Below are 24388 nucleotides of genomic sequence, written 5' to 3' on the forward strand. Positions count from 1 at the left end.
TGGCTATCATTGGACAGTACAAAATACAAGATTTGCATAATTGCAGAAAGTTCTAGTGAACAGAGTTGCCCCTACATTATCTCTTTTTTCTTTTCTAACTCTATCTCTCTCTCTCTTTTTTTTTTTTTTTTTTTTTTTACCTGTTCCGATGAACCTAGTGGCAGGACAGCAATAAAGACGCAGACATAGAGTATGGACTTGAGGACATGGGGAGGGGGAAGGGTAAACTGCGACAAAGTGAGAGAGTGGCATGGACTTATATACACTACTAAATGTAAAATAGATAGCTAGTGGGAAGCAGCCACATAGCACAGGGAGACCAGCTCGGTGCTTTGTGACCGCCTAGAGGGGTGGGATAGGAAGGGTGGGAGGGAGATGCAAGAGGGAGGAGATTTGGGGATATATGTATATGTATAGCTGATTCACTTTCTTATAAAGCAGAAACTAACACACCATTGTAGAGCAATTATACTCCAATAAAAAAAAAGGAGAGAGAAGATTGGTTCAAGATGGCGGAGTAGAAGGACGTGCGCTCACTTCCTCTTGCGAGAACACCAGAATCTCAACTAACTGCTGAACAGTCATCGACAGGAAGACACTGGAACTCACCAAAAAAGATACCCCACATCTAAAGACAAAGGAGAAGCCACAATGAGACAGTAGGAGGGGCACAATCACAATAAAATCAAATCGCATAACTGCTGGGTGGGTGACTCACACACTGGAGAACACTTATACCACAGAAGTCCACCCACTGGAGTGAAAGTTCTGAGTCCCACGTCACGCTTCCCAAGCTGGGAGTCCGGCAATGGGAGGAGGAATTCCTAGAGAATCAGACTTTGAAGGCTAGTGGGGTTTGATTGCAGGACTTCGACAGGACTGGGGGAAACAGAGACTCCACTCCTGGCGGGCACACACAAAGTACTGTGCTCATCAAGACCCAGGGGAAGGAGCAGTGACCCCATAGGAGGCAGAACCAGACCTACGTGCTAGTGTTGGAGGGTCTCCTGCAGAGGCGCGGGTTGGCTATGTGTCACCGTGAGGACAAGGACACTGGCAGCAGAAGTTCTGGGAAGTACTCCTTGGCGTGAGCCCTCCCAGAGTCTGCCATTAGCCCCAACAAAGAGCCTGGGTAGGCTCCAGTGTTGGGTCACCTCAGGCCAAACAACCAACAGGGAGGGAACCCAGCCCAACCCATCAGCACACAAGTGGATTAAAGTTTTACTGAGCTTTGCCCACCAGAGCAACAGTCAGCTCTACCCACCACCAGTCCCTCCCATCAGGAAGCTTGCACAAGCCTCTTAGATAGCCTCATCCACCAGAGGGCAGACAGCAGAAGCAAGAAGAATTACAATCCTGGAGCCTGTGGAACAAAAACCACATTTACAGGAAGACAGACAAGATGAAAAGGCAGAGGGCCATGTACCAGATGAAGGAACAAGGTAAAACCCCATAAAAACAACTAAATGAAGTAGAGATAGGCAACCTTCCAGAAAAAGAATTCAGAATAATGATAGTGAAGATGATCCAGGACCTCGGGAAAAAAATGGAGGCAAACATCGAGAAGATGCAAGAAATGTGTAACAAAGATCTAGAAGATTTAAAGAACAAACAGAGATGAACAACACAATAACTGAAATGAAAAATACACTAGAAGGAATCAGTAGCAGAATAACTGAGGCTGGAGAACGGATAAGTGACCTGGAAGACAGAATGGTGGAATTCACTGCTGCAGAACAGAATAAAGAAAAAAGAATGAAAAGAAATGAAGACAGCCTAAGAGACCTCTGGGACAACATTAAACGCAACAACATTCACATTATAGGAGTCCCAGAAGGAGAAGAGAGAGAAAGGACCCGAGAAAATATTTGAAGAGATTATAGTCGAAAACTTCCCTAACGTGGGAAAGGAAATAGCCACCCAAGTCCAGGAAGCGCAGAGAGTCCCAGGCAGGATAAACCCAAGGAGAAACACGCCGAGACACACAGTCATCAAATTGGCAAAACTTAAAGACAAAGAAAAATTACTGAAAGCAGCAAGGGAAAAACGACAAATAACATACAAGGGAACTCCCATAAGGTTAACAGCTGATTTCTCAGCAGGAACTCTACAAGCCAGAAGGGCGTGGCATGATATACTTAAAGTGATGAAAGGGAAGAACCTACAACCAAGATTACTCTACCCCGGCAAGGATCTCATTCACATTCGATGGAGAAATCAAAAGCTTTATAGACAAGCAAAAGCTAAGAGAATTCAGCACCACCAAACCAGCCCTACAATAAATGCTAAAGGAACTTCTCTAAGTGGGAAACACAAGAGAAGAAAAGAACCTACAAAAACAAACCCAAAACAATTAAGCAAATGGTAATAGGAACATGCATATCGATAATTACCTTAAACGTGAATGGATTAAATGCTCCAACTAAAAGACACAGGCTTGCTGAATGGATACAAAAGCAGGACCCATATATATGCTGTCTACAAGAGACCCACTTCAGACCTAGGGACACATACAGACTGAAAGTGAGGGGATGGAAAAAGATGTTCCATGCAAACGGAAATCAAAAGAAAGCTGGAGTAGCAATACTCATATCAGATGAAATAGATTTTAAAATAAGGAATGTTACAGGAGACAAGGGAGGACACTACATAATGATTAGGGGATCAATCCAAGAAGAAGCTATAACAATTATAAATATATATGCACCCAACATAGGAGCACCTCAATACATAAGGCAACTGCTAACAGCTATAAAAGAGGAAATTGACAGTAACTCAATAATAATGGGGGACCTTAACACCTCACTTACACTAATGGACAGATCATCCAAACAGAAAATTAACAAGGAAACAGAAGCTTTAAATGACACAATAGACCAGATAGATTTAATTGATATTTATAGGACATTCCATCTGAAACCAGCAGATTACACTTTCTTCTCAAGTGCGCTCGGAACATTCTCCAGGATAGAGCACATCTTGGGTCACAAGTCAAGCCTCAGTAAATATAAGAAAATTGAAATCATATCAAGCATCTTTTCTGACCACAGTGCTATGAGATTAGAAATCAATTACAGGGAATAAAACGTAAAAAACACAAACACATGGAGGCTAAACAATACGTTACTAAATAACCAAGAGATCACTGAAGAAATCAAAGACGAAATAAAAAAATACCTAGAGACAAATGACAATGAAAACACGATGATCCAAAACCTATGGGGTGCAGCAAAAGCAGTTCTCAGAGGGAAGTTTATAGCTATACAAGCCTACCTCAAGAAACAAGAAAAACCTCAAATAAACAACCTAACCTTACACCTAAAGGAACTAGAGAAAGAAGAACAAACAAAACCCAAAGTTAGCAGAAGGAAAGAAATCATAATGATCAGAGCAGAAATAAATGAAATAGAAACAAAGAAAACTAGTAGCAAAGATCAGTAAAACTAAAAGCTGGTTCTTTGAGAAGATAAACAACATTGATAAACCCTTAGCCAGACTCATCACGAAAAAGAGGGAGAGGACTCAGATCAATAAAATTAGAAATGAAAAAGGAGAAGTTACAACAGACACCGCAGAAATACAAAGCATCCTAAGCGACTACTACGAGCAACTCTATGCCAATAAAATGGACAACCTGGAAGAAATGGACAAATTCTTAGAAAGGTATAACCTTCCAAGACTGAACCAGGAAGAAATAGAAAATATGAACAGACCAGTCACAAGTAATGAAATTGAAACTGTGATGAAAAATTTTCCAACAAACAAAAGTCCAGGACCAGATGGCTTCACAGGTGAATTCTATCAAACATTTAGAGAAGCGCTAACACCATCCTTCTCAAACTCTTCCAAAAAAATTGCAGAGGAAGGAACACTCCCAAACTCATTCTATGAGGCCACCATCACCCTGATACCAAAACCAGACAAAGATACTACAAACAAAGAAAATTACAGACCAATATCACTGATGAATATAGATGCAAAAATCCTCAACAAAATACTAGCAAACAGAATCCAACAACACATTAAAAGGATCATACACCATGATCAAGTGGGATTTATCCCAGGGATGCAAGGATTCTTCAGTATATGCAAATCAGTCAATGTGATACACCATATTAGCAAATTGAAGAATAAAAACCATATGATCATCTCAATAGATGCAGAAAAAGCTTTTGACAAAATTCAACACCCATTTATGATAAAAACTCTCCAGAAAGTGGGCATAGAAGGAACCTACCTCAACATAATAAAGGCCATATACGACAAACCCACAGCAAACATCATTCTCAATGGTGAAAAACTGAATGCATTTCCTCTAAGATCAGGAACAAGGCAAGGATATCCACTCTCGCCACTATCATTCAACATAGTTTTGGAAGTCCTAGCCACGGCAATCAGAGAAGAAAAAGAAATAAAAGGAATCCAAATTGGAAATGAAGAAGTAAAGCTGTCACTGTTTACAGATGACATGATGCTATACATAGACAATCCTAAAGATGTCACCAGAAAACTACTAGAGCTAATCAGTGAATTTGGTGAAGTTGCAGGATACAAAATTAATGCACAGAAATCTCTTGCATTCCTATACACTAATGATGAAAAATCTGAAAGAGAAATTAAGGAAACACTCCCATTTACCATTGCAAGAAAAAGAATAAAATACCTAGGAATAAACCTACCTAGGGAGACAGAAGACCTGTATGCAGAAAACTATAAGACACTGTTGAAAGAAATTAAAGATGATACCAACAGATGGAGAGATATACCATGTTCTTGGATTGGAACAATCAATATTGTGAAAATGACCGTACTACCCAAAGCAATCTACAAATTCAATGCAATCCCTATCAAATTACCAATGGCATTTTTTACAGAACTAGAACAAAAAATCTTAAAATTTGTATGGAGACACAAAAGACACCGAATAGCCAAAGCAGTCTTGAGGGAAAAAACCAGAGCCGGAGGAATCAGGCTCCCTGACTTCAGACTATACTACAAAGCTACAGTAATCAAGACAATATGGTACTGGCACAAAAACAGAAATATAGATCAATGGAACAGGATAGAAAGCCCAGAGATAAACCCATGCACCTATGTTCAACTAATCTATGACAAAGGAGGCAAGGATATACAGTGGAGAAAAGATAGTCTCTTCAATAAGTTGTGCTGGGAAAACTGGACAGCTACATGTAAAGGAATGAAATTAGAACACTAACACCATACACAAAAATAAAGTTAAAATGGATTAGAGACCTAAATGTAAGACCAGACACTATAAAACTCTTAGAGGAAAACATAGGAAGAACACACTTTGACATAAATCACAGCAAGATCTTTTTTGATCCACCTCCTAGAGTAATGGAAATAAAAACAAAAATACACAAATGGGACCTAATGAAACTTAATAGCTTTTGCAAAGCAAAGGAAACTACAAAGAAGACGGAAAGACCACCCTCAGAATGGGAAAAAATATTTGCCAGCGAAACAACAGACAAAGGATTAATCTCCAAAATATATAAACAGCTCATGCTGTTCAATATTAAAAAAACAACCCAATCCAAAAATGGGCAGAAGACCTAAATAGACATTTCTCCAAAGAGGACATACAGATGGCCAAGAAGCACATGAAAAGCTGCTCAACATCACTAATTATTAGAGAAATGCAAATCAAAACTACAATGAGGTATCACCTCACAGCAGTTAGAATGGGCATCATCAGACAATCTACAAACAACAAATGCTGGAGAGGATGTGGAGAAAAGGGAACCCTCTTGCACTGTCGGTGGGCATGTAAATTGATACAGCCACTATGGAGAACAGGATGGAGGTTCCTTAAAAAACTAAAAATAGAATTTCCATATGACCCAGCAATCCCACTACTGGGCATATACTCAGAGAAAACCATAATTCAAAAAGACACATGCACCCCAGTGTTCATTGCTGTGCTATTTACAGTAGCCAGGTCATGGAAGCAACCTAAATGCCCATCGACAGACGAATGGATAAAGATGATGTGGTACATATATACAATGGAATATTACTCAGCCATAAAAAGTAATGAAATTGGGTCATTTGTAGAGATGTGGATGGATCTAGAGACTGTCATACAGAGTGAAGTAAGTCAGAAAGAGAAGAATAAATATCGCATATTAACACATGTATGTGGAACCTAGAAAAATGGTACAGGTGAACTGGTTTGCAGGGCAGAAATAGAGACACAGACATAGAGCACAAACGTATGGGCACCAAGGGGGGGAAAGCAGTGGGGGGTGGTGGTGGTGGTGTGATGAACTGGGAGACTGGGATTGACATGTATATGCTGATGTGTATAAAATGGATAACTACTAAGAACCTGCTGTATAAAACAATAAATAAAATAAAATTTAAAAAAAAAGAAACCAAATCGAGTCATTTGTAGTGAGGTGGATGGACCTAGAGTCTGTCATACAGAGTGAAGTAAGTCAGAAAGAGAAAAACAAATACCGTATGCTGACATATATATATGGAATCTTAAAAAAAAAATGGTTCTGAAGAACCTAGGGGCAGGTCAGGAATAAAGACGCAGACGTAGAGAATGGACTTGAGGACACCGGAGGGGAAGGGTAAGCTGGGACGAAGTGAGAGAGTGGCATGGGCATATATGCACTACCAAATGTAAAATAGATAGCTAGTGGGAAGCAGCCACATAGATTATCTCTTAAGATCTGCTCTAGGTCTTCATTCTGAGTCTTATCATTAAATAAAACCAAGTCTAGTTTTACGTTTTCGACTAGTACCCTTGACCATGTTTAGAGTATATCTGAATAACTTATTTCCATCCTGAGGCTTCTGTAGAATACATTGGTCAAATGCGATTCTGGTTCTGAGCAGTGCCCCTACTACATAAACAAGAACTAAAAATCAGTCTAAGTAGGTGGAAAGAGATAAGGTGAATGTTCCTGCAAAAGAGAGATGAGAAAATTTAAGGCATATACACCTGGCTCTGTGGGCAGTACCTCGGGCAAGTTCAGTGAGAGTGATGATGCCTTCATCCCCAGGCTCTGGGGAGGAAAGGGCACAGGAGGCTCTGGAAGGGCCCTCCCCCAAAAACAGTACTCTCAAAACCCAGAACCTGGGGACTTCCCTGGTGGCGCAGTGGTTAAGAATCCGCCTGCCAGTGCAGGGGACACGGGTTCGAGGCCTGGTCTGGGAAGATCCCATGTGCCGTGGAGCAACTAAGCCCGTGCACCACAACTACCGAAGCCCGTGTGCCTAGAGCCCGCGCTCCTCAAGAGAAGCCACTGCAGTGAGAAGCCCACACCCTGGAATGAAGAGTAGCCCCCGCTCACCGCAACTAGAGAAAGCCCACGCGCAGCAACGAAGACCCAACGCAGACAAAATTAAATAAATAAAAGAAAGAAAGAAAGCTATCATGTTTGAAAAGCTACAGCAGCCCTTAGAAATGGAATACTAACATCTTGTGTAAGTCTTTGAAAAGGCTTAGACTGGGATTGAGAGAAATTTATCCTTCTGTCTCCCTTTGTCTGGAGTTGTCATTCTCCAGTGCCTTTCACTTATAGTAGAAGCTGGCTTTCTAATGACTGCTGTGTCACTGCATACACACTGTGTGTCTGTCCAGCAGTGAGACATCAACAAATCTCTGGTGATTCTGGGAAAATGATAACGAATTGCATGTTATTCTTTTTTTTTTTTTTTTTTTTTAATTTTATTTATTTATTTATTTATTTATGGCTGCGTTGGGTCTTCGTTTCTGTGCGAGGGCTTTCTCTAGTTGTGGCAAGTGGGGGCCACTCTTCATCGCGGTGCGTGGGCCTCTCATTATCGCGGCCTCTCTTGTTGTGGAGCACAGGCTCCAGATGCGCAGGCTCAGTAATTGTGGCTCACGGGCCTAGTTGCTCCGCGGCATGTGGGACCTTCCCAGACCAGGGCTCGAACCCGTGTCCCCTGCATTAGCAGGCAGATTCTCAACCACTGCGCCACCAGGGAAGCCCTGCATGTTATTCTTAAAAAAAAAAGCCAACTCTGACAAGTTTATTTTAGTTCTACTTTTGAATGATAACTAATAAGTGTCATTATCTTACACTCATTCTTATTTTGAAGACTCTAGCTACCTAGAGTCCGGCCACACCCTGAGCCTGGACCTGGTCTAGCGGCCCACCTCTTAGATGCCTTGCAGAGAGCAGACGCTCAATAAATGTTTTTAGAATGAATGAAATTAAAAGTAGATCATTCAAGATGTTGCTGGGGGGAGAAGCCAGTGAAGGTGTGTAGGTTTTATCACATTGGTTTAGCTGACCTGGAGCTGAAGGAGCAAACTGGAGGTTAACCGTAAAGAAATATCTCATGCTAGGAGGATATAGCATGTCATTCCATCCAGTAAAATGGCTCTGAAAAAGAAAAGACAAAAAACAAACAAACAAACAAACAAAACATGGCTGTAACATTATGAAAGCCCGGAGAATTGTTTCAAGCCAGTATTTTTTATTTATTTATTTGTCTTTATTGAATCATAGTTGATTTACAATGCTGTATTAGTTTCAGGTGTACAGCAAAATGATTCAGTTATACATATATAAAACTGAATATATATATTCATATATATGTGTATGTGTGTGTGTATATATATATATATGTATATATTCTTTTTCAGATTCTTTCCCCATATAGATTATTACAAACTATTGAGTATAGTTCCCTGTGCTATACAGTAGGTCCTTGTTGGTTATCTATTTTATATATATAATAGTGTGTATATGCTACTCCCAAATTCCTAATTTATCCCTCCCCCACCTTTGCCCTTTGGTAACTGTAAGTTTGTTTTCTGTGTCTGTGAGTCTGTTTCTGTTTTGTAAATAAGTTCATTTGTATCATTTTTTTAGACTCCACGTATAAGTGATATCATATGATGTTTGTCTTTCTCTGTCTGACTTACTTCACTTAGTATGATAATCTCTAGGTCCATCCATGTTGCTGCAAATGGCATTATTTCATTCTTTTTTATGGCTGAGTAATATTCCATTGTATTTATGTACTACATCTTCTTAAACCAGTTATCTGTTGATTGGTACTTGGGTTATTTGTGTCGTATTTTAGATTCCACATGTAAGTTGATATCATATGATATTTGTCTTTCTCTGTCTGACTTACTTCACTTAGTATGATAATTTCTAGGTCCATCCATGTTGCTGCAAATGGCATTATTTCATTCTTTTTTATGGCTGAGTAGTATTCCATAAACAAAACAAAAAGACAGCCTACCGAATGGGAGAAAATATTTGCAAATGATGCAACCAACAGTGGATTAATCTCTAAAGTATACAAACAGCTGCTCACGCAGTTCAATATCAAAAAAACAAATAACCCAATCAAAAAATGGGCAGAAGATCTAAATAGACATTTCTCCAAAGAAGACATACAGATGGCCAACAGGCACATGAAAAGATGCTCAGCATTGCTAATTATTAGAGAAATGCAAATCAAAACTGCAGTGAGATATCACCTCACACCAGTCAGAATGGCCATCTTGAAAAAATCTACAAACAATAAATGCTGGAGGGGGTGTGGAGAAAAGGGAACCCTCCTGCACTGTTGGTGGGAATGTACTGTAAATTGGTGCAGCCACTATGGAGAACAGTATGGAGGTTCCTTAAAAAACTAAAAATATAGCTAACATTTGATCCAGCAATCCAACTACTGGGCATATACCCGGAGAAAACATGCACCCCAATGTTCATTGCAGCACTGTTTATAATAACCAAGACATGGAAGCAACCTAAATGTCCATCAACAGATGAATGGATAAAGAAGATGTGGTGTGTGTGTGTGTGTGTGTATAATGGAATAGTATTCAGCCATAAAAAGAATGAAATAATGCCATTTGCAGCAACATGGATGATATATATATATATATATATATATATATATATATATATATATATATATATACACATATATATATATACATACACACACACACAATCAAGTCAGTATATTTTAAATGATGGTCATTTGGATGTACTTAATGGTAAACTAATTTGAAACAGAAGAGCTAGAAACTCAAAAAAGGTAAGAAATGGCCTTTGAGAAACCTCAGATTCCTCTGATGCCTGAACTGGACTCTTGAGCAGAAGCCCTCCACCTAGGTTTCCTTTTTGCCCCTGATCTTTGCAAAACATTTCTCGATGGCCAGTTCTTACATTTCTTACCCTTGAACTGGTATGAATATTGCCTTTACCAAAGAAGGCAATTTCAGTCTAACAGCATTTTCTAGTGGGACGGCCAGTTTTCTGTTCTGATTGGTTCAACTAATTGAGACAAATGTGCTGATAAGGATCGATATTTACAAGGCAATCATCTGTTGGGGAGTCAGATTCCATTAGTCGCATGGGCTGTGGCCTCAGGTTGCTGTTGCTGAAATTTGCGGAACTCGATGGATCTGGTTGAATTCTGCCCAGTATATCACTGTGGTGGTCTGTCCCCCTTTCGCAGCCTTTGGGGTAACTGGTCCAGAAGAAGTTGCCTGGCTAGGTCCTGCATATGGCCATCCACATCCCATTACATTCAGTGGATGAAGTGGAATTGATTGCATCTGGCAATGGCAAGAAGATGAATAGATTGTCTGAATGAGCACATGCTGAAGCTGCGGGGTCACTGATCTCTATGCTCCCCGATTCTAAATTAGAATTAGGCTCCTTTTTAGTGGAACCCTGGTTTGGGGGCTGCCAGGACAAAGGCATCCAGTGTGAGCTGGATTTTTTGCATGTACTGTCCAGGGGCCAATGCAGAAAATTTCCAGATTCCCTGAAACAACTGCCAACACTATAAAGAGTTTTGAATAAAGCAGTCATTTATTTATTTGAAGGAATAGTGCCAGGGTTTTTACACCACGTCAATGAAATCATAACTTACTGTTAGAAACTTTTAAAAGATTTAGGCTTTTTTGTTTGTTTGTTTTCCTGGTGGATTGCATTTTGTGTTGGCTCCTTGTTGGGAAGTCTTGTCTAATGTAACAGTTGATTTTATACTTCTTCCCTACCAGCACTTGCATAGAAATCAGAGATACAAGCTCGGGAGACTGTCTTAAGAGCATTCCAAACAGAAGAATATTCATTCAATTAAATGGAACAGGGTTTTGAGACGGCTAGAGAGGTTTGGGAGGAGTGTTAGTGATCAAACCCAGGAAAGTCTATGGTTCCACTGTTGGTGGACTTCCCAAGAGCCGAGCAAACAATCAGACAAATTGGGCTGTTAGCCGCCTCACTGTGAGACAGCAGGCTCCCCTCGTGCCCAGCACTTCCCCACCGTCCCTGAGAACAGGATCAATTTCCTTAGCCAGTTTGGTCAGCCATGTTTATATGTCACGTAAAAAACCCCACTGCTCCATTTTCAGTTTTGCATCTTCTCATCAATATCACTGACTTTACAGAGATAAAGAATATAATCACATGATTGTGTAAGGCAGTGCAGTTGGTCCACTAGCCCCACCACTACCCCTGCCTTTCTAGGAATCCCTTTCCCAGTACCCTAGCCAGGGGCTATCCCACCTTTTAGATATGGGCCACTCACTGCCTTCTAAAGCAGTAGGTTCTGTGGTTGGAAATCTCACACAAGTGGAAATTCTTTCTTAGTTTGAGCTAAAATTGTTTCCCTAATAACATCTACGCATAGGGCTAGTCCTAACCTCTTGGTCCACAAAGCAGGTCCCAAATCTCTTCCACGTGCCAACCCTTCGGGTATCTGAATGCACCTCTCACACCTTCCCTCAGCCTCCCTTTTCCGTAGACTAAACTTTCCCCCTTCTCTTAAAGGGCATTTACAAATGTTGTGGTAACCGTCCGTTTTAAGAGATTCCAATGCCCCTGCTGAAATGGGGCATCCCGGTGGCATGCTCTGTTTCAGATGTGGTCTGTCTCATAAAATGTACTGTTATTGTACAACCGACTGTTACCTTCCACATTCTGGGCATCATGCTTACCTAAATATCACCTGAGCTGGCATTGGTTCTTTTGGCTGCCAAATCCCTCAAATTTACTTAGGAGTCAACTAAAATCTTTAGGTTTTTAGCCCATGAATTACAGCTAAGTCAGGTGGCCTTTCTTGTTTTGCAATTTCACACTTGGTTTGTAGAATATAATTGCAGTTTTCATTTACCTCTGTTAAAATTCATCTTATTGGCTTCAGGCCAGTTTTGCAAGATCTTTCTGAGTTTTGAATGCTCACAGTTTAGTGTCACCTGCAATTTTGATATGCAGACATTCTATATGTTTGTTCTTAAGTTATTGATTGAATGACATGTTTCTGAAAGCGTTTGTTTCAACCAAAGGGCTCAATAAAATGTGAGCCATTATTATTATTCACACACAGACACACACATACACACACGTACGTGCACAGACACTGCTCCCCTCGCCTTCACCATGAAGCCTTTCCCAACACCTCACACAGAGAACTCCTCCCTGACACCTTAGTGTGTCAAGCAGAGTGAGCTCTTCACTGGAAGGAACTTGACTTTTTATGCTTTCTGGATCCTGGTGACTGGTACATAATAGTACAAGTTAATAGAACAAAATGCAGGGAATCCATCAAAGGGACTTCACCTCTTTGTGCCTGTTTCCTCATCTGTCCAACAAGTATGATGCTAATCCCTGCCTCTCTAGTTTGTGGTACAGAAAGTCCAAGAGTGAGAACTAAGTGCCTGACAGACTGTAATCAGTTGGTAAATCTTGATATTATTCTTATTAATAATATGGTAATTCACACATAGAAACTTCAGAAACTAATGATAATATCTCATATTAGCCAGTTATTACGGACTAGGCACTGGAGATAGGTGAATAAGACAAGGCTTGGGACAACATACTAGATACTTGAAATAACAGCCAGCTCTGTGTTCGATGAGTATGGGATGCATTTGAGATCAGCAGAGTCTGGAGTTCAGACTGTGTTCTGCCCCTCAGCACGTGGTGGGGCACCCCGTTTCTGTTTCTAAGTTGGGCAAAGCAGGGCTGCCCACAAGTTCTTTTGGCTTTGCTCAAGTCCTAGTCCTGGAGGATATGCTTGGAAAATAACCGCTGGTGGAAAAGGGCCTTTTCTGATTTTTCTGGGTTTGACTAGGGAGTCTTCAGATCACAGGAGTGTAAGCATCTGCCCTATTGTCAGAAATTGTGTCGAATGCTCTACTGCTTGTGAAATACTGAAAAATAAACCAGCATTGCTTACTTGGTCCTTTCTCCACAAAACACGTTAGTCAGCCTCACGAAGGGGAGACACATGTAGTGTCGTGGAAAGAGTGTGCCCCGTGGACCCGATCCCCAGCGATCGCTTACGGCCAGTGTGAGGCTCTACCTCTTGCAGCCTCCACTACGTCGACTGCCCAGTGAGGGGATGAATCCCTGCTTTGTCTCTCTCGGGGAGGATCAAAGGAGCCCAGAGATGAAGGAGTTTCAGACCAATATCATGTGTGTGTGTGTGTGTGTGTGTGTGTAATTTTGGGGTTAGCGGAGCAGTCATGCTTGTGTTGAGTACAGGTGCTCAGCCCTGGAGCCTGTTGCCAAAGCCTTGGCAACACTTTGGAGCAGGTGCTCATCCCCACCTGATGAACAGGAAGAGGATTAGTACAGGTGGATCAGGGTGGGTGCGTGTTCTTATCTTGGGAGTAGCAAGAACATAAAAACAGATTAATATCCTTCACGTGTGAGTGAAAAGAATAACAATGAAAAATCCGCTGTGAGCTTCGTGCACGTTCCAGGTCTAACTCATTTTGAGAAGTGGAAGAGCTTGCACCGAGGTTCTTTGCTGAAGACAGTCTTTCAGGAAATTATCTTCCTTTCAGCTGCCTCCTCCCTATCTTAGTCAAATGCATTGGTGGTGCCGCAGAGCCAGCTTGCTGCTTCATGAAATCTCACGTTCTCAAATACAGAGACTCAGTTGTCATTGAAAATGTGACAGTGTACGTATCAATAGCTTCGTGTGGATTGGCCAGCGGGGCAGCGCGCTCCGACAGTAACTCAAGATCATCCCATTCTGCCGCCCAATAAATACAGCAGACCTGGGGGAGAAGGTACACTTTCGAGAAGCGATTCATCCATCCAGGTGTCTGAAACACCTTTGAATAAACCCAGAGGCACACCTCTAAAAGCCAGTGATGGAAAGGGATGGATAACGAAGCCTCATTGATCGAGGCATGCTCCGTGGTTGCTGAAGAGACAGTACGCCTATCCCAGGCTGGGGCTTACTGCCCTTTGGTTGACTGTGGCTCAGTAGGACCTGTGTCTTTTTTTTTTTTTTAATCTTATTTATTTATTTATTTATGGCTGTGTTGGGTCTTTGTTTCTGTGCGAGGGCTTTCTCTAGTTGTGGCAAGCGGGGGCAACTCTTCATCGCGGTGCGCGGGCCTCTCACTATCGCGGCCTCTCTTGTTGCGGAGCACAGGCTCCAGACGTGCAGGCTCAGTAGTTGTGGCTCACGGGCCTAGTTGCTCCGCGGCATGTGGGATCTTCCCAGACCAGGGCTCGAACCCGTGTCCCCTGCATTGGCAGGCGGATTCTCAACCACTGTGCCACCAGGGAAGCCCGGACCTGTGTCTTTTAAATCAGTGGTCCCCAGCCTTTTTGGCACCAGGGACCGGTTTCGTGGAAGACAGTTTTTCCATGGACGGGATGGGGGGGATGGTTCAGGTGATACTGCGAGCGATGGGGAGCCGCAGATGAAGCTTCACTCACTCGCCCGCCACTCCCCTCCTGCTGTGCGGCCTGGTTCCTAACAGGCCACGGACCAGTACCAGTCTGCGGGCCAGGGGTTGGGGACCACGGTTTTAAATGATGGGACTAATATTGGAGAAGACCAGCCTTACTCAGGAAAAACTATATAAAATTTAAAAGAAATCATTGAGTATTTTAAAGACACAGAGTATCTGGAAATTCAGCTTTAAACTGTTGTCACGTAGAGTTACTTTGGGCCAGTTTTGATGAATACATAAGTAGCATTTGTCACGAACGTTATCAACTGCGTACAAATGCACAACTCGAAAACACTTGGAAATAGTCTATCTCTTAAGTAGGTTAAGCATCCCCTCTAAATCTTGTATGCATTTTTAATGTACTTACAGCCTCTTTTTAAATAGCGCCAGGTAGAATAATCTGTGTCAGGGCTCCTCTGAACCATACTTACAAATTCTGCTGCAGCAGTGCCACTGTGAATGAATCTGTGAAGTATCTCGTTGCATTACAGCTCTGCATACATCAAAGACTCTTTCTGAACTGGATAATTATAGAAGGGGAAAAAAACATGTTTTAGTGCTACCTGAGAGTTATTAATATTACCTTTGAAATGACTAATTATGTTACCCATAAAGACTGGGAAAAAGTATTATATAACTGACTCATTAAAAAGGCCTTTCATAAACTTTGATCCACCCCACCCTCCAAGCTCTCCTTCATTTCCATCATTACATTGATTTTTAGATTTAATGTTTATATACCAAAATGTTTGATGAATCCAGCACAGGCTGGCACCCTCCTGCTTCACAAACTTTGTCATCTCTCTGAGGCCGGGGTGTTGAGCATGTGATTTAATTATCCCCACTCTTCAGGTAAAGCACGTTGGCCACGAGCCCTAAGACTCAAGCAAGATTTGAATAGCACCTCTTTTCAAAAGGAGCGTTTGAAAGAACTGAGAAGGTGCCCCCACTGATAGCAGTGAGTGGGCACCAGAGGGGCTTTTCCAACGTTAAGACTTGAACTCACAAACACACTGTGTCAATAGCGTGGCTGCAGTCTTGTCACTAACTGTTAGGCTACATCAAGAGAAATGACTATCAGAGCATCCAGAACGAGGGTGGTGATGGTGCTGCCCTCCCCTGAGCTGGCAGATCACACCTGAAACAGGACACCACGAGTTAGAGGAGCCCAGGCAATGCGGACTCCCTCCTGGGAGCGCCTGAGATAGTTGACAGAACGCGGAACTCAAGCATTAGAAGAAAAGTAGAAGGTTCTTGATCAGTGAATGAACAAGCCACCCATGTGTCCTCCTGGTGAAAAGACAGCACCAGGGGATATGGCTGCTGTCTCCCAACAGCTTCTCAGGCGAAAGAAGAGGTGATGAGTTCTGTGCGGCTTCAAAATACGATCCAGAGGTAGAAACTCCCGGGAGACAGGCTTTTAGCTCCCAGCCAGGAAGAATAGTGTGATCTGGCCGTCTCAACACGGGACAGGCTGCTTTGAGCGGTAGTGAGCTCACCGTCACTGGCAATGTGCAATTGGATGTGGGATGGCCCTTTGTCTCGCAGATAGGCTTCAAGCACCAGTGTGGAGCAGGGGAAGGGACCGAATGTTCCCCTGAAAAAAAGTAGGCCAATTAAGTCAGTAAGTATTTAGAAAGGGCCTACCATGTTTAGTGCCAAGAAGGTGTTTCATTTTTCGAAGTGCCCGCAAATAAAGTTGCTTTGTTTTTCCTCATCAGGAGATGACCCATCCCTGGCCTACTCCTCTCACTGCCATGCATACTTCTGGAAACTCTGAGCAGAGCACATTTTCCATCCCAGGACAGGTCAGTTATCTTCCTTGCTCCATTTTCCTTGATCTGATGTCAGTTATACCAATCTTCCCGTTGGATTCTTAAAAATAGAAATGGCCTTGGTGTTCTAAGCGCCATAAAATGTAGACTCTCTCGTGTCCCTCGGGCTGTTAATACAAATAGCATTTTATTGAAAGAGCATCTTGAAGAGAATGTCCACCAGACGCTGGCATGCGAATCCTAATGCCTAGAGCACCGCCACTGGCCAAGCTACTGTGCCCAGAGCTTGTGGACTGGAGAGAGGAGTGAACTCATCCCTTAAGAAAGACCCAGTAGATGGTGGAACAACATCCAAGATTGTTTTTAATTAGAAACCCCTATACTCTTCAGTCTAATGGATCAGTTTTCACTTTTGTGTATCACTTGTAGTCCTCGTTCACAAGCAGGCAGATCTTCACACACCAACACACCATATTGACAGAACTTTTTCTCCTACAGTTCTAGTCAAATGTTTCATATAATTTTTTTCCTCACTTGCTCTCAGTAAGAATTTTTTCTCACCATCAGTTTTTAAAATGCCTGAGTAGACATGGATATTCTAGTAACACACTTTAAAAGAAAAAAATAATGTCTTCCTTCTTTTCTTCCTTCCTTCCATCCGATTAACCATCCATCCACCCATTCATCCACCCATCCACCCATTCATCCACCCATCCATCCATCTACCCACCCATCCATCCTCCCATCCACCCATCCATCCACCCATCCATCCACCCATCCACCCATCCACCCATCCATCCACCCATCCATCCACCCACCCACCCATCCATCCACCCACCCATCCATCCACCCACCCACCCATCCATCCATCCACCCACCCATCCATCCACCCATCCATCCACCCACCCATTCATCCACCCATCCATCCACCCATCCATCCACCCATCCATCCACCCATTCATCCACCCACCCACCCATCCATCCACCCATTCATCCACCCATCCATCCACCCATTCATCCACCCATCCATCCATCTACCCACCCATCCATCCTCCCATCCACCCATCCATCCACCCACCCACCCAACCATCCATCCACCCATCCATCCACCCACCCATTCATCCACCCATCCATCCACCCATCCATCCACCCATCCATCCACCCACCCACCCATCCATCCATCCACCCACCCATCCATCCACCCACCCACCCATCCATCCATCCACCCACCCATCCATCCACCCATCCATCCACCCACCCATTCATCCACCCATCCATCCACCCATTCATCCACCCATCCATCCACCCATCCATCCATTCATCCACCCATCCATCCACCCATCCACCCACCCATCCATCCACCCATCTATCCACCCACCCACCCATCCACCCATCCATCCATCCACCCACCCATTCATCCACCCATTCATCCACCCATCCATCCACCCATTCATCCACCCACCCACCCATCCATCCACCCATTCATCCACCCATCCATCCACCCATTCATCCACCCATCCATCCATCCACCCACCCATCCATCCACCCATCCACCCACCCATCCATCCACCCATCTATCCACCCACCCACCCATCCACCCATCCATCCATCCACCCACCCATTCATCCACCCATCCATCCACCCATTCATCCACCCACCCACCCATCCATCCACCCATTCATCCACCCATCCATCCACCCATCCATCCATTCATCCACCCATCCATCCACCCACCCATACACCCATCCATCCACCCATCCATCCATTCATCCACCCACCCATCCATCCACCCATCCATCCACCCATTCATCCATCCATCCATCCATCCATCCATCCATCCATCCATCCACCCACCCACCCATTCATCCACCCATCCATCCACCCATCCACCCACCCATCCATCCACCCATTCATCCACCCATCCACCCATCCATCCACCCACCCATCCATCCACCCATCTATCCACCCACCCACCCATCCACCCATTCATCCACCCATTCATCCACCCTCCCATCCACCCATCCACCCATCCACCCATCCACCCATCCATCTATCCATCCATCTATCTATCCACCCATCCATCCACCCACCCACCCATCCATCCACTCATCCATCCACCGATCCATCCACCCATCCATCCACCCATCCATTCATCCACCCACCCATGCACCCATCCATCCACCCATCCATCCATCTACCCATCCATCCACCCACCCATCCATCCATCCATCCACCCATTCGTCCATTTATTCAAAAACCACTTACTGAGGACATATGATAGTCTTAAAATTAGGGATGAAGAAAAACACAAAACAACAGAACAATGTAGCACGTGTCTTCATAGAGAATAAAAGGCCCAGGAAGGATCTAACACTCCCTGGGGGCACTGATGAAGTGCTCAGAGGTGGCAGCACCTGGAGGCTGCTTACAACTTTGACAGGTGGAGAAGGGCTCCAGAGAAGAACACTCCATGCAGAACAGGGTGGCAAAGGCACTCAAGGGATGTGATGGGATGCAGACTATTACAGTCTCGAGTGGCTGGATCCTGGTTTGTGTGATGGGGAGCAGAGAGACACAAACCCCAGGCAAATAAGTGCATCTCTGGGAAAGGCCTTGAATGCCAGCCAAGGAGTTTGGACTTTATTTGTAAGAGAAACCCAATCACATCCTTTAGTTTTCAGAGTCATCGTTTTGAGAGTAACATTGGCCTAAACTGTGTTTAATTATCCCCTCCCACCTTTGAAAGGGGTCAGAACTGTGAGCGGCCACCCCCTCTGTCCCTGTCCTGGGGTATGTCATTCCTTCCTGGAGCACCACTCTCCCTCGTCAGACATCCCTGGGCTTGGTATCCTTCTCCCTGGCATCTCAGCCAAGGGATCAATTCATCTGTTTTGGGCACTGAATCCAGCACTTGTACAGCGATTGCAGTGTTTTTAGCTGTGTTCTCCAATTTTGGAGATAATTCGTGCAAGTCGCAATTTTGACATTTGCAAGTGTTTACAATAGAACTGGTTGTTGAAATGGGCTCTTGTAGTAAGTGCACAATTTGGAATCAGGCCTGATTTGCATTTTCGGCCAATTATCTGTGCTACCATCAGCCACATGATAAAGGTAGAAGCAAGTGGGATAAAATGGTGAAGCCAGGATGGCTACCCACCCACTCTTTTGTTTCGCTTGATTCCTGCCAAAATGTTGGTTTGAAAGAAAAGTACATTTTAAATCACAATAATATTAACAATGCATATAATGCTTCGATGTGCCTCGCCTGATTCTAAGCACTTAATACATAGTAAATAATTGAATCCTCACTATCACTCAAAGAGGTCGGTAATTTGACTCTCCCTAATTTACAGAGGAGGAAACTAAGGTGCAGAGTCAAGTAATATGCTCAGAATCACTCAGCTAATAAACGAGTGAACCAGTCTTCAGATCCAGGTGTTCTGGTGATGTTTTATCACACCGATTTGCAGATGCTCCAGTTCAAATTCCATCTTCCAAAACGTGGGTGTCTCCAGCAAATACATGTACCTGGGGTGCTGGCCCTTTCCTCAGTGCTTGCACCAGGACTAGGTGACACCACCCTCTCAGAAAGCATCCGTTTCTTCCACTCACGACAGAGCTTGCACGGCGGAAGGGGCCAGCACCCCAGGTATACAAGCCCAAACTTGCCCTATACAATTGTAATGAAATCTCTTTAAAAAAATAACAGGTAGAAATATTGGTATATCATTAAGGACGTGCAAATGGTTAACTCTTCATTTATTTGGCACTCTGGGAAATGAGGTGATCTGGATAATTGAAATTCTTGGATAACCAAAGGTTATCCTTCCATAGGAATCACGTAGTAGGAATCATTTTGAAATGTAATTCATATTTTCCTGACTTCCTATAAAAATTATCCTGAACATGCTTTAGCCTTTCTTGATCACTTGTCATTATTGCATCAGTTATTGTAGAGTGCTGTAATATTATACTATGCTCTAATTGTGTCCTCGGGAGCTATTGAGATGGCTAGGAATGCTTGCCTCTATATTGAATGGCCATAGACTCTTGTGCTTTTTAAGTTCTAACTTTGCTGTGTCATTTTCTTTGGCCCCCTGTGCTGTCGGTTTTCTCGTCCCAATTTTCCTAGTGGCTGTGCCTCTAGAAGTGTTTCCCCTTTCTCACCATCTATGATTTGCTAACGGGTAGGAATCAAATGGCCAAGCTTGTTAGGGTCTAATGTCAAAAGTCAGTTGTCTAGCAGCGAGGGGAAGAAGGCTTTGAGCTATGTGGGCTTGGTGACAGCCCTTTAGTTGAGAGGCCTTTTCCATCTCTTGTGGAGTTTATGGTCATCTTCTGGAGTAGTAATCATGCCAGAAGATAAGTCTCTTGGGCAACAGAATCATGCTAAATCGATTGGAAAGTTTACTTTTGATTCAAACACAGCATCATTGTTCTTGCTTACTTCTCTTAAAGATAAATGATGCTGTGATCTTATTTTTATTCCATAGGGTGGCAAGATTAGCCTTAAAGAGTAGATTACTTGCAGCAGATTGATACAACTAATTCTTCTTTTTAAAATTTTTTTATTGAACTGTAGTTGATTTACAATGTTGTGTTAGTTTCAGGTGTACAGCAGAGTGATTCAGTTATACATACGTGTGTGTGTGTGTGTGTGTGTGTGTGTGTGTGTGTATGTGTGTATATATATATATATATATATGTTCTTGATATAACGAGTTCTTGTATTTGCTTGAATTCATTGTCTCCGGTTTCGGAACACTTGCTTTGCCTTTGATATTCTCTCCTCCATCTGCAAGGAGCTGTGCGTGCCCTGTGCATCAAGGCAGAGCTTCTGCCTGCAAGTCGTGTCAGGATCCACACAGGTGTCCATGCTCCCAGAGAGCCCGATGTGTGCAAATCCGGATTTCTCAAAACCCTGAATGAATTGTGTTGAGGGTGACTTTCAAATAAAATTTAAATCCCTTTAGATAATTCGTTCCACTTGCATAGTTCAAATTGCTTCCTGTACTTCACCAAATTTGTGATGAAGTTTTAAGAACGTGTCTGTTGTGAAAATAAGATACATCTACTGCATGTGTGTCACCGTCAAGGTAGAAAATTGGAGTTGTTTCTATAAAATAGAACAACTGAGCAAATCTATTAATTACAGTGTTATTTACACTTCTACAAAAATCACAATCACTTGTTTGTTTGAACCGAGTCCCCTTTACTTCCATAGAGGTGTCATTGCCTAGCTAAGTGAGAAATTATACACTTGAATCTCACACATATGGGTCATTTGTTCCCATGTTGCACACATTTCCAGATAGATACCAGTCATGTGTAATTCTGATAAAATGGCAGTTATGGCCGTGTTGTAGCTGGTTTGGCTGGCAAATGTTTATCCTTCAAATAGAGCTGCAGACAGTAGCCTAATTAATGGAATCCTTAACAGTGGTTTCCTATTGGCCAACATCCGTCAAGTTATATCTTCAGCGATAACAAATAGACCTTTTGTTTCTCTTGTATCATTTAACTAATGTTTGTACTGTATGTGTTCTTCCTTATAGGAATCCCAGCATCTGACCCCAGGATTCGCCTTACAAAGTAGGTGTTTTGAAAAAAATCCTTGATCCCAGCATCTCCTCTCCTCCCTCACTTTCTTCTCTTTCCTACCTAATATCATGAAAACATGGAATAACAACAATAATAAAAAGTCACATTGTGGCACATCCAATTGGTTTCTTTTTTCTCCCATCTGTTATTCATGGCAGGATTCTGTGAAAGGGTATAACTGGAAGGGCTGCATGTTCAAGACCAATTTCATTCAGAATGATCATCTGACAGTAGAAAACATGGATGGTAAATGTCTGTGCGTTTTCTTTTCAGAGTGGAGCGACCCGACCAGCAGAGCTTCTACAAAGTGAGTACCGTTCAAGTCGTAAGTACTCAGGTTTCTGAAACACGCTTCTTCGGGGGCATTTCACAAGGAAAAGGTGCTTCGGTGCTGAGCGAATCTTGTTCTCTCTTGTGCTCCTTGAAAGCAGGAACCTTGCCTCATAATAACATGGGGTGTGGTTAGAGGGGAGAATGAGATTTCCCACGATAGGCAAGTGACAGTCAAAATGAATGACATCACCACTAGGCTCTCTGATGGTGTAGAAGATACAGGCTGGGTCAATACCCGGGACACCAGCACAGCTGTGATTCTTGAGTGGTTGTTGGAGCATTGTGTAACTTCAGCCACAGGCATCGTTATATGTAATATTCAGCCACCACCGATTAGGATGGAGAAAGGACCCGCCTAAGCAGCCATGCTCGGACATGAGAGGTTGGGTGGATTGCTCCAGCCACTCAGCCCGGGACCTTGCTTTTTGCAGGTCGTCCGGTGACTGTATATTAAAGATAAACAAGGGCAGCCAGAAGGAGGTGGAATAAGAGGTTACTTGACGCTAGGTTGAAGTTCAGAAGCCAGGGCCCTGCAATTCTCTCCTCACTGTCTTCCTTTTTTATTAATGTTCACTGAAGGAGGGGTATGGAGAAACCAATTTCCTCAGATTAACCGTTGTAGATTTTGTAATAGCCATTTGTCCAAGAGAGTATCAAGGGAGTAGTTCTCTCACAACTTCTTTCATTCTTAATAATAGAAAATGGAAGCTGACTTTTCTATGTGAGTAATAGTCACATACTTGAAATTTTTCAAAATGAAATAATTTATGACATTCAAGTGGCCTAATGGCACACTTGAATTGCTCACCTTTTGGAAGATCACGAATAATTGCATAAAACAACTGGGAATGACTCCCAAATAGACTAAGGCTCTGGGAAAGTCAATGGTATTTCCACATTCTTGGGTCTGTTTAGTGGCAAAGCCCCCAAAGCCCTGACCCCATCACCAGACCTCTTATTTGGTTTTCTGGCCTGATCTGTGCCTTCTAATTCAAGGTTCCATTTCAACAGCCAAGAATCCTCCATTTAAAGAATCGAGGGAAAAAAAAAAAAAGAGACAAGAGGAAAATAAAACTATAACCTTGATTTAAGGACCAAATTATATGGAAACGTGGAAATCAAAATCATCTTTGATATTGTTCATTTCAGCTTTTCCAGTAATCATTTTGAATTGCCCTCCCCCTTGTTATCCTAGTAAACAGTAGACCTTATTCTCCTTACCTCCACTCCTAACTTGCCCCACTCTTATTACAAAGCCAGTAAACTTCACACACACACACACACACACACACACACACACACACACAGTTGAGCATTCAGGAAATCAGTGCAGGTTTCCAAATATGAAAACACATAAAAATATTTTTCCATTGTAAAATGATCCCATTCCTAAAGCAAGAGTATCAGGCTCCTGCTGTGAAATATGCTGATTTCCATATAGACCATAAAATGCAATATTTCAGTAGTTTGTAACTAACAGAAATAAACTTGTCAATTGTGGTTTATAGCTAGAGGCTGCATTTCCAGAGAACAGCACTTCATAGCACAGGGTATATAGTGCATTCAGTAGGACTAAGGTTCTCTATAGGAGGCATCCATAAAACTGGAAGACACTGAGTCTGTTTTATGAATGAACTGCTCTCTTTTTAGCTGCCTGATCCAAAGTCCAGGCATTGTTCATCAGACTTCAGCTGCAGTAAATTCCCTTCTTGTGGTAGGGTATAGGTTTAACACAGGGCAGGTCAGAGTTATAATAATTATTTTTACTTTTAGCTTCCAAATTATTATCAGCTTAGCCATTCCAGTCATTCTCGCATATTTCACTACGGTGTGCTTTTTATTTTTAAGTCAGCTTCTAGGATTTTCCATCTGGCAGGGCAATCCTCTAGGCAACTAAGAACATCCTGAGTGTAGACAGGCTGCTGGTGGCTAGAGCTTGGTG

General features: G+C 42.8%; 1 protein-coding gene across 1 annotated transcript in view; it reads left to right on the top strand.

Annotated features, from left to right (window-relative positions):
• AFF2 (ALF transcription elongation factor 2) overlaps positions 1 to 24388 on the top strand; it is a 332030-nt gene that overhangs the window by 160815 nt on the left and 146827 nt on the right. The window contains exons 5-7 of the mRNA XM_059910489.1: positions 16459 to 16545; positions 22068 to 22104; positions 22387 to 22420. Of these exons, the coding sequence (XP_059766472.1) occupies positions 16459 to 16545; positions 22068 to 22104; positions 22387 to 22420 (158 nt within the window). The remainder of the gene's footprint in view (positions 1 to 16458; positions 16546 to 22067; positions 22105 to 22386; positions 22421 to 24388) is intronic.

This window comes from Balaenoptera ricei, chromosome X (assembly GCF_028023285.1).
Source record: "Balaenoptera ricei isolate mBalRic1 chromosome X, mBalRic1.hap2, whole genome shotgun sequence".
Lineage (NCBI taxonomy): Eukaryota > Metazoa > Chordata > Mammalia > Artiodactyla > Balaenopteridae > Balaenoptera > Balaenoptera ricei.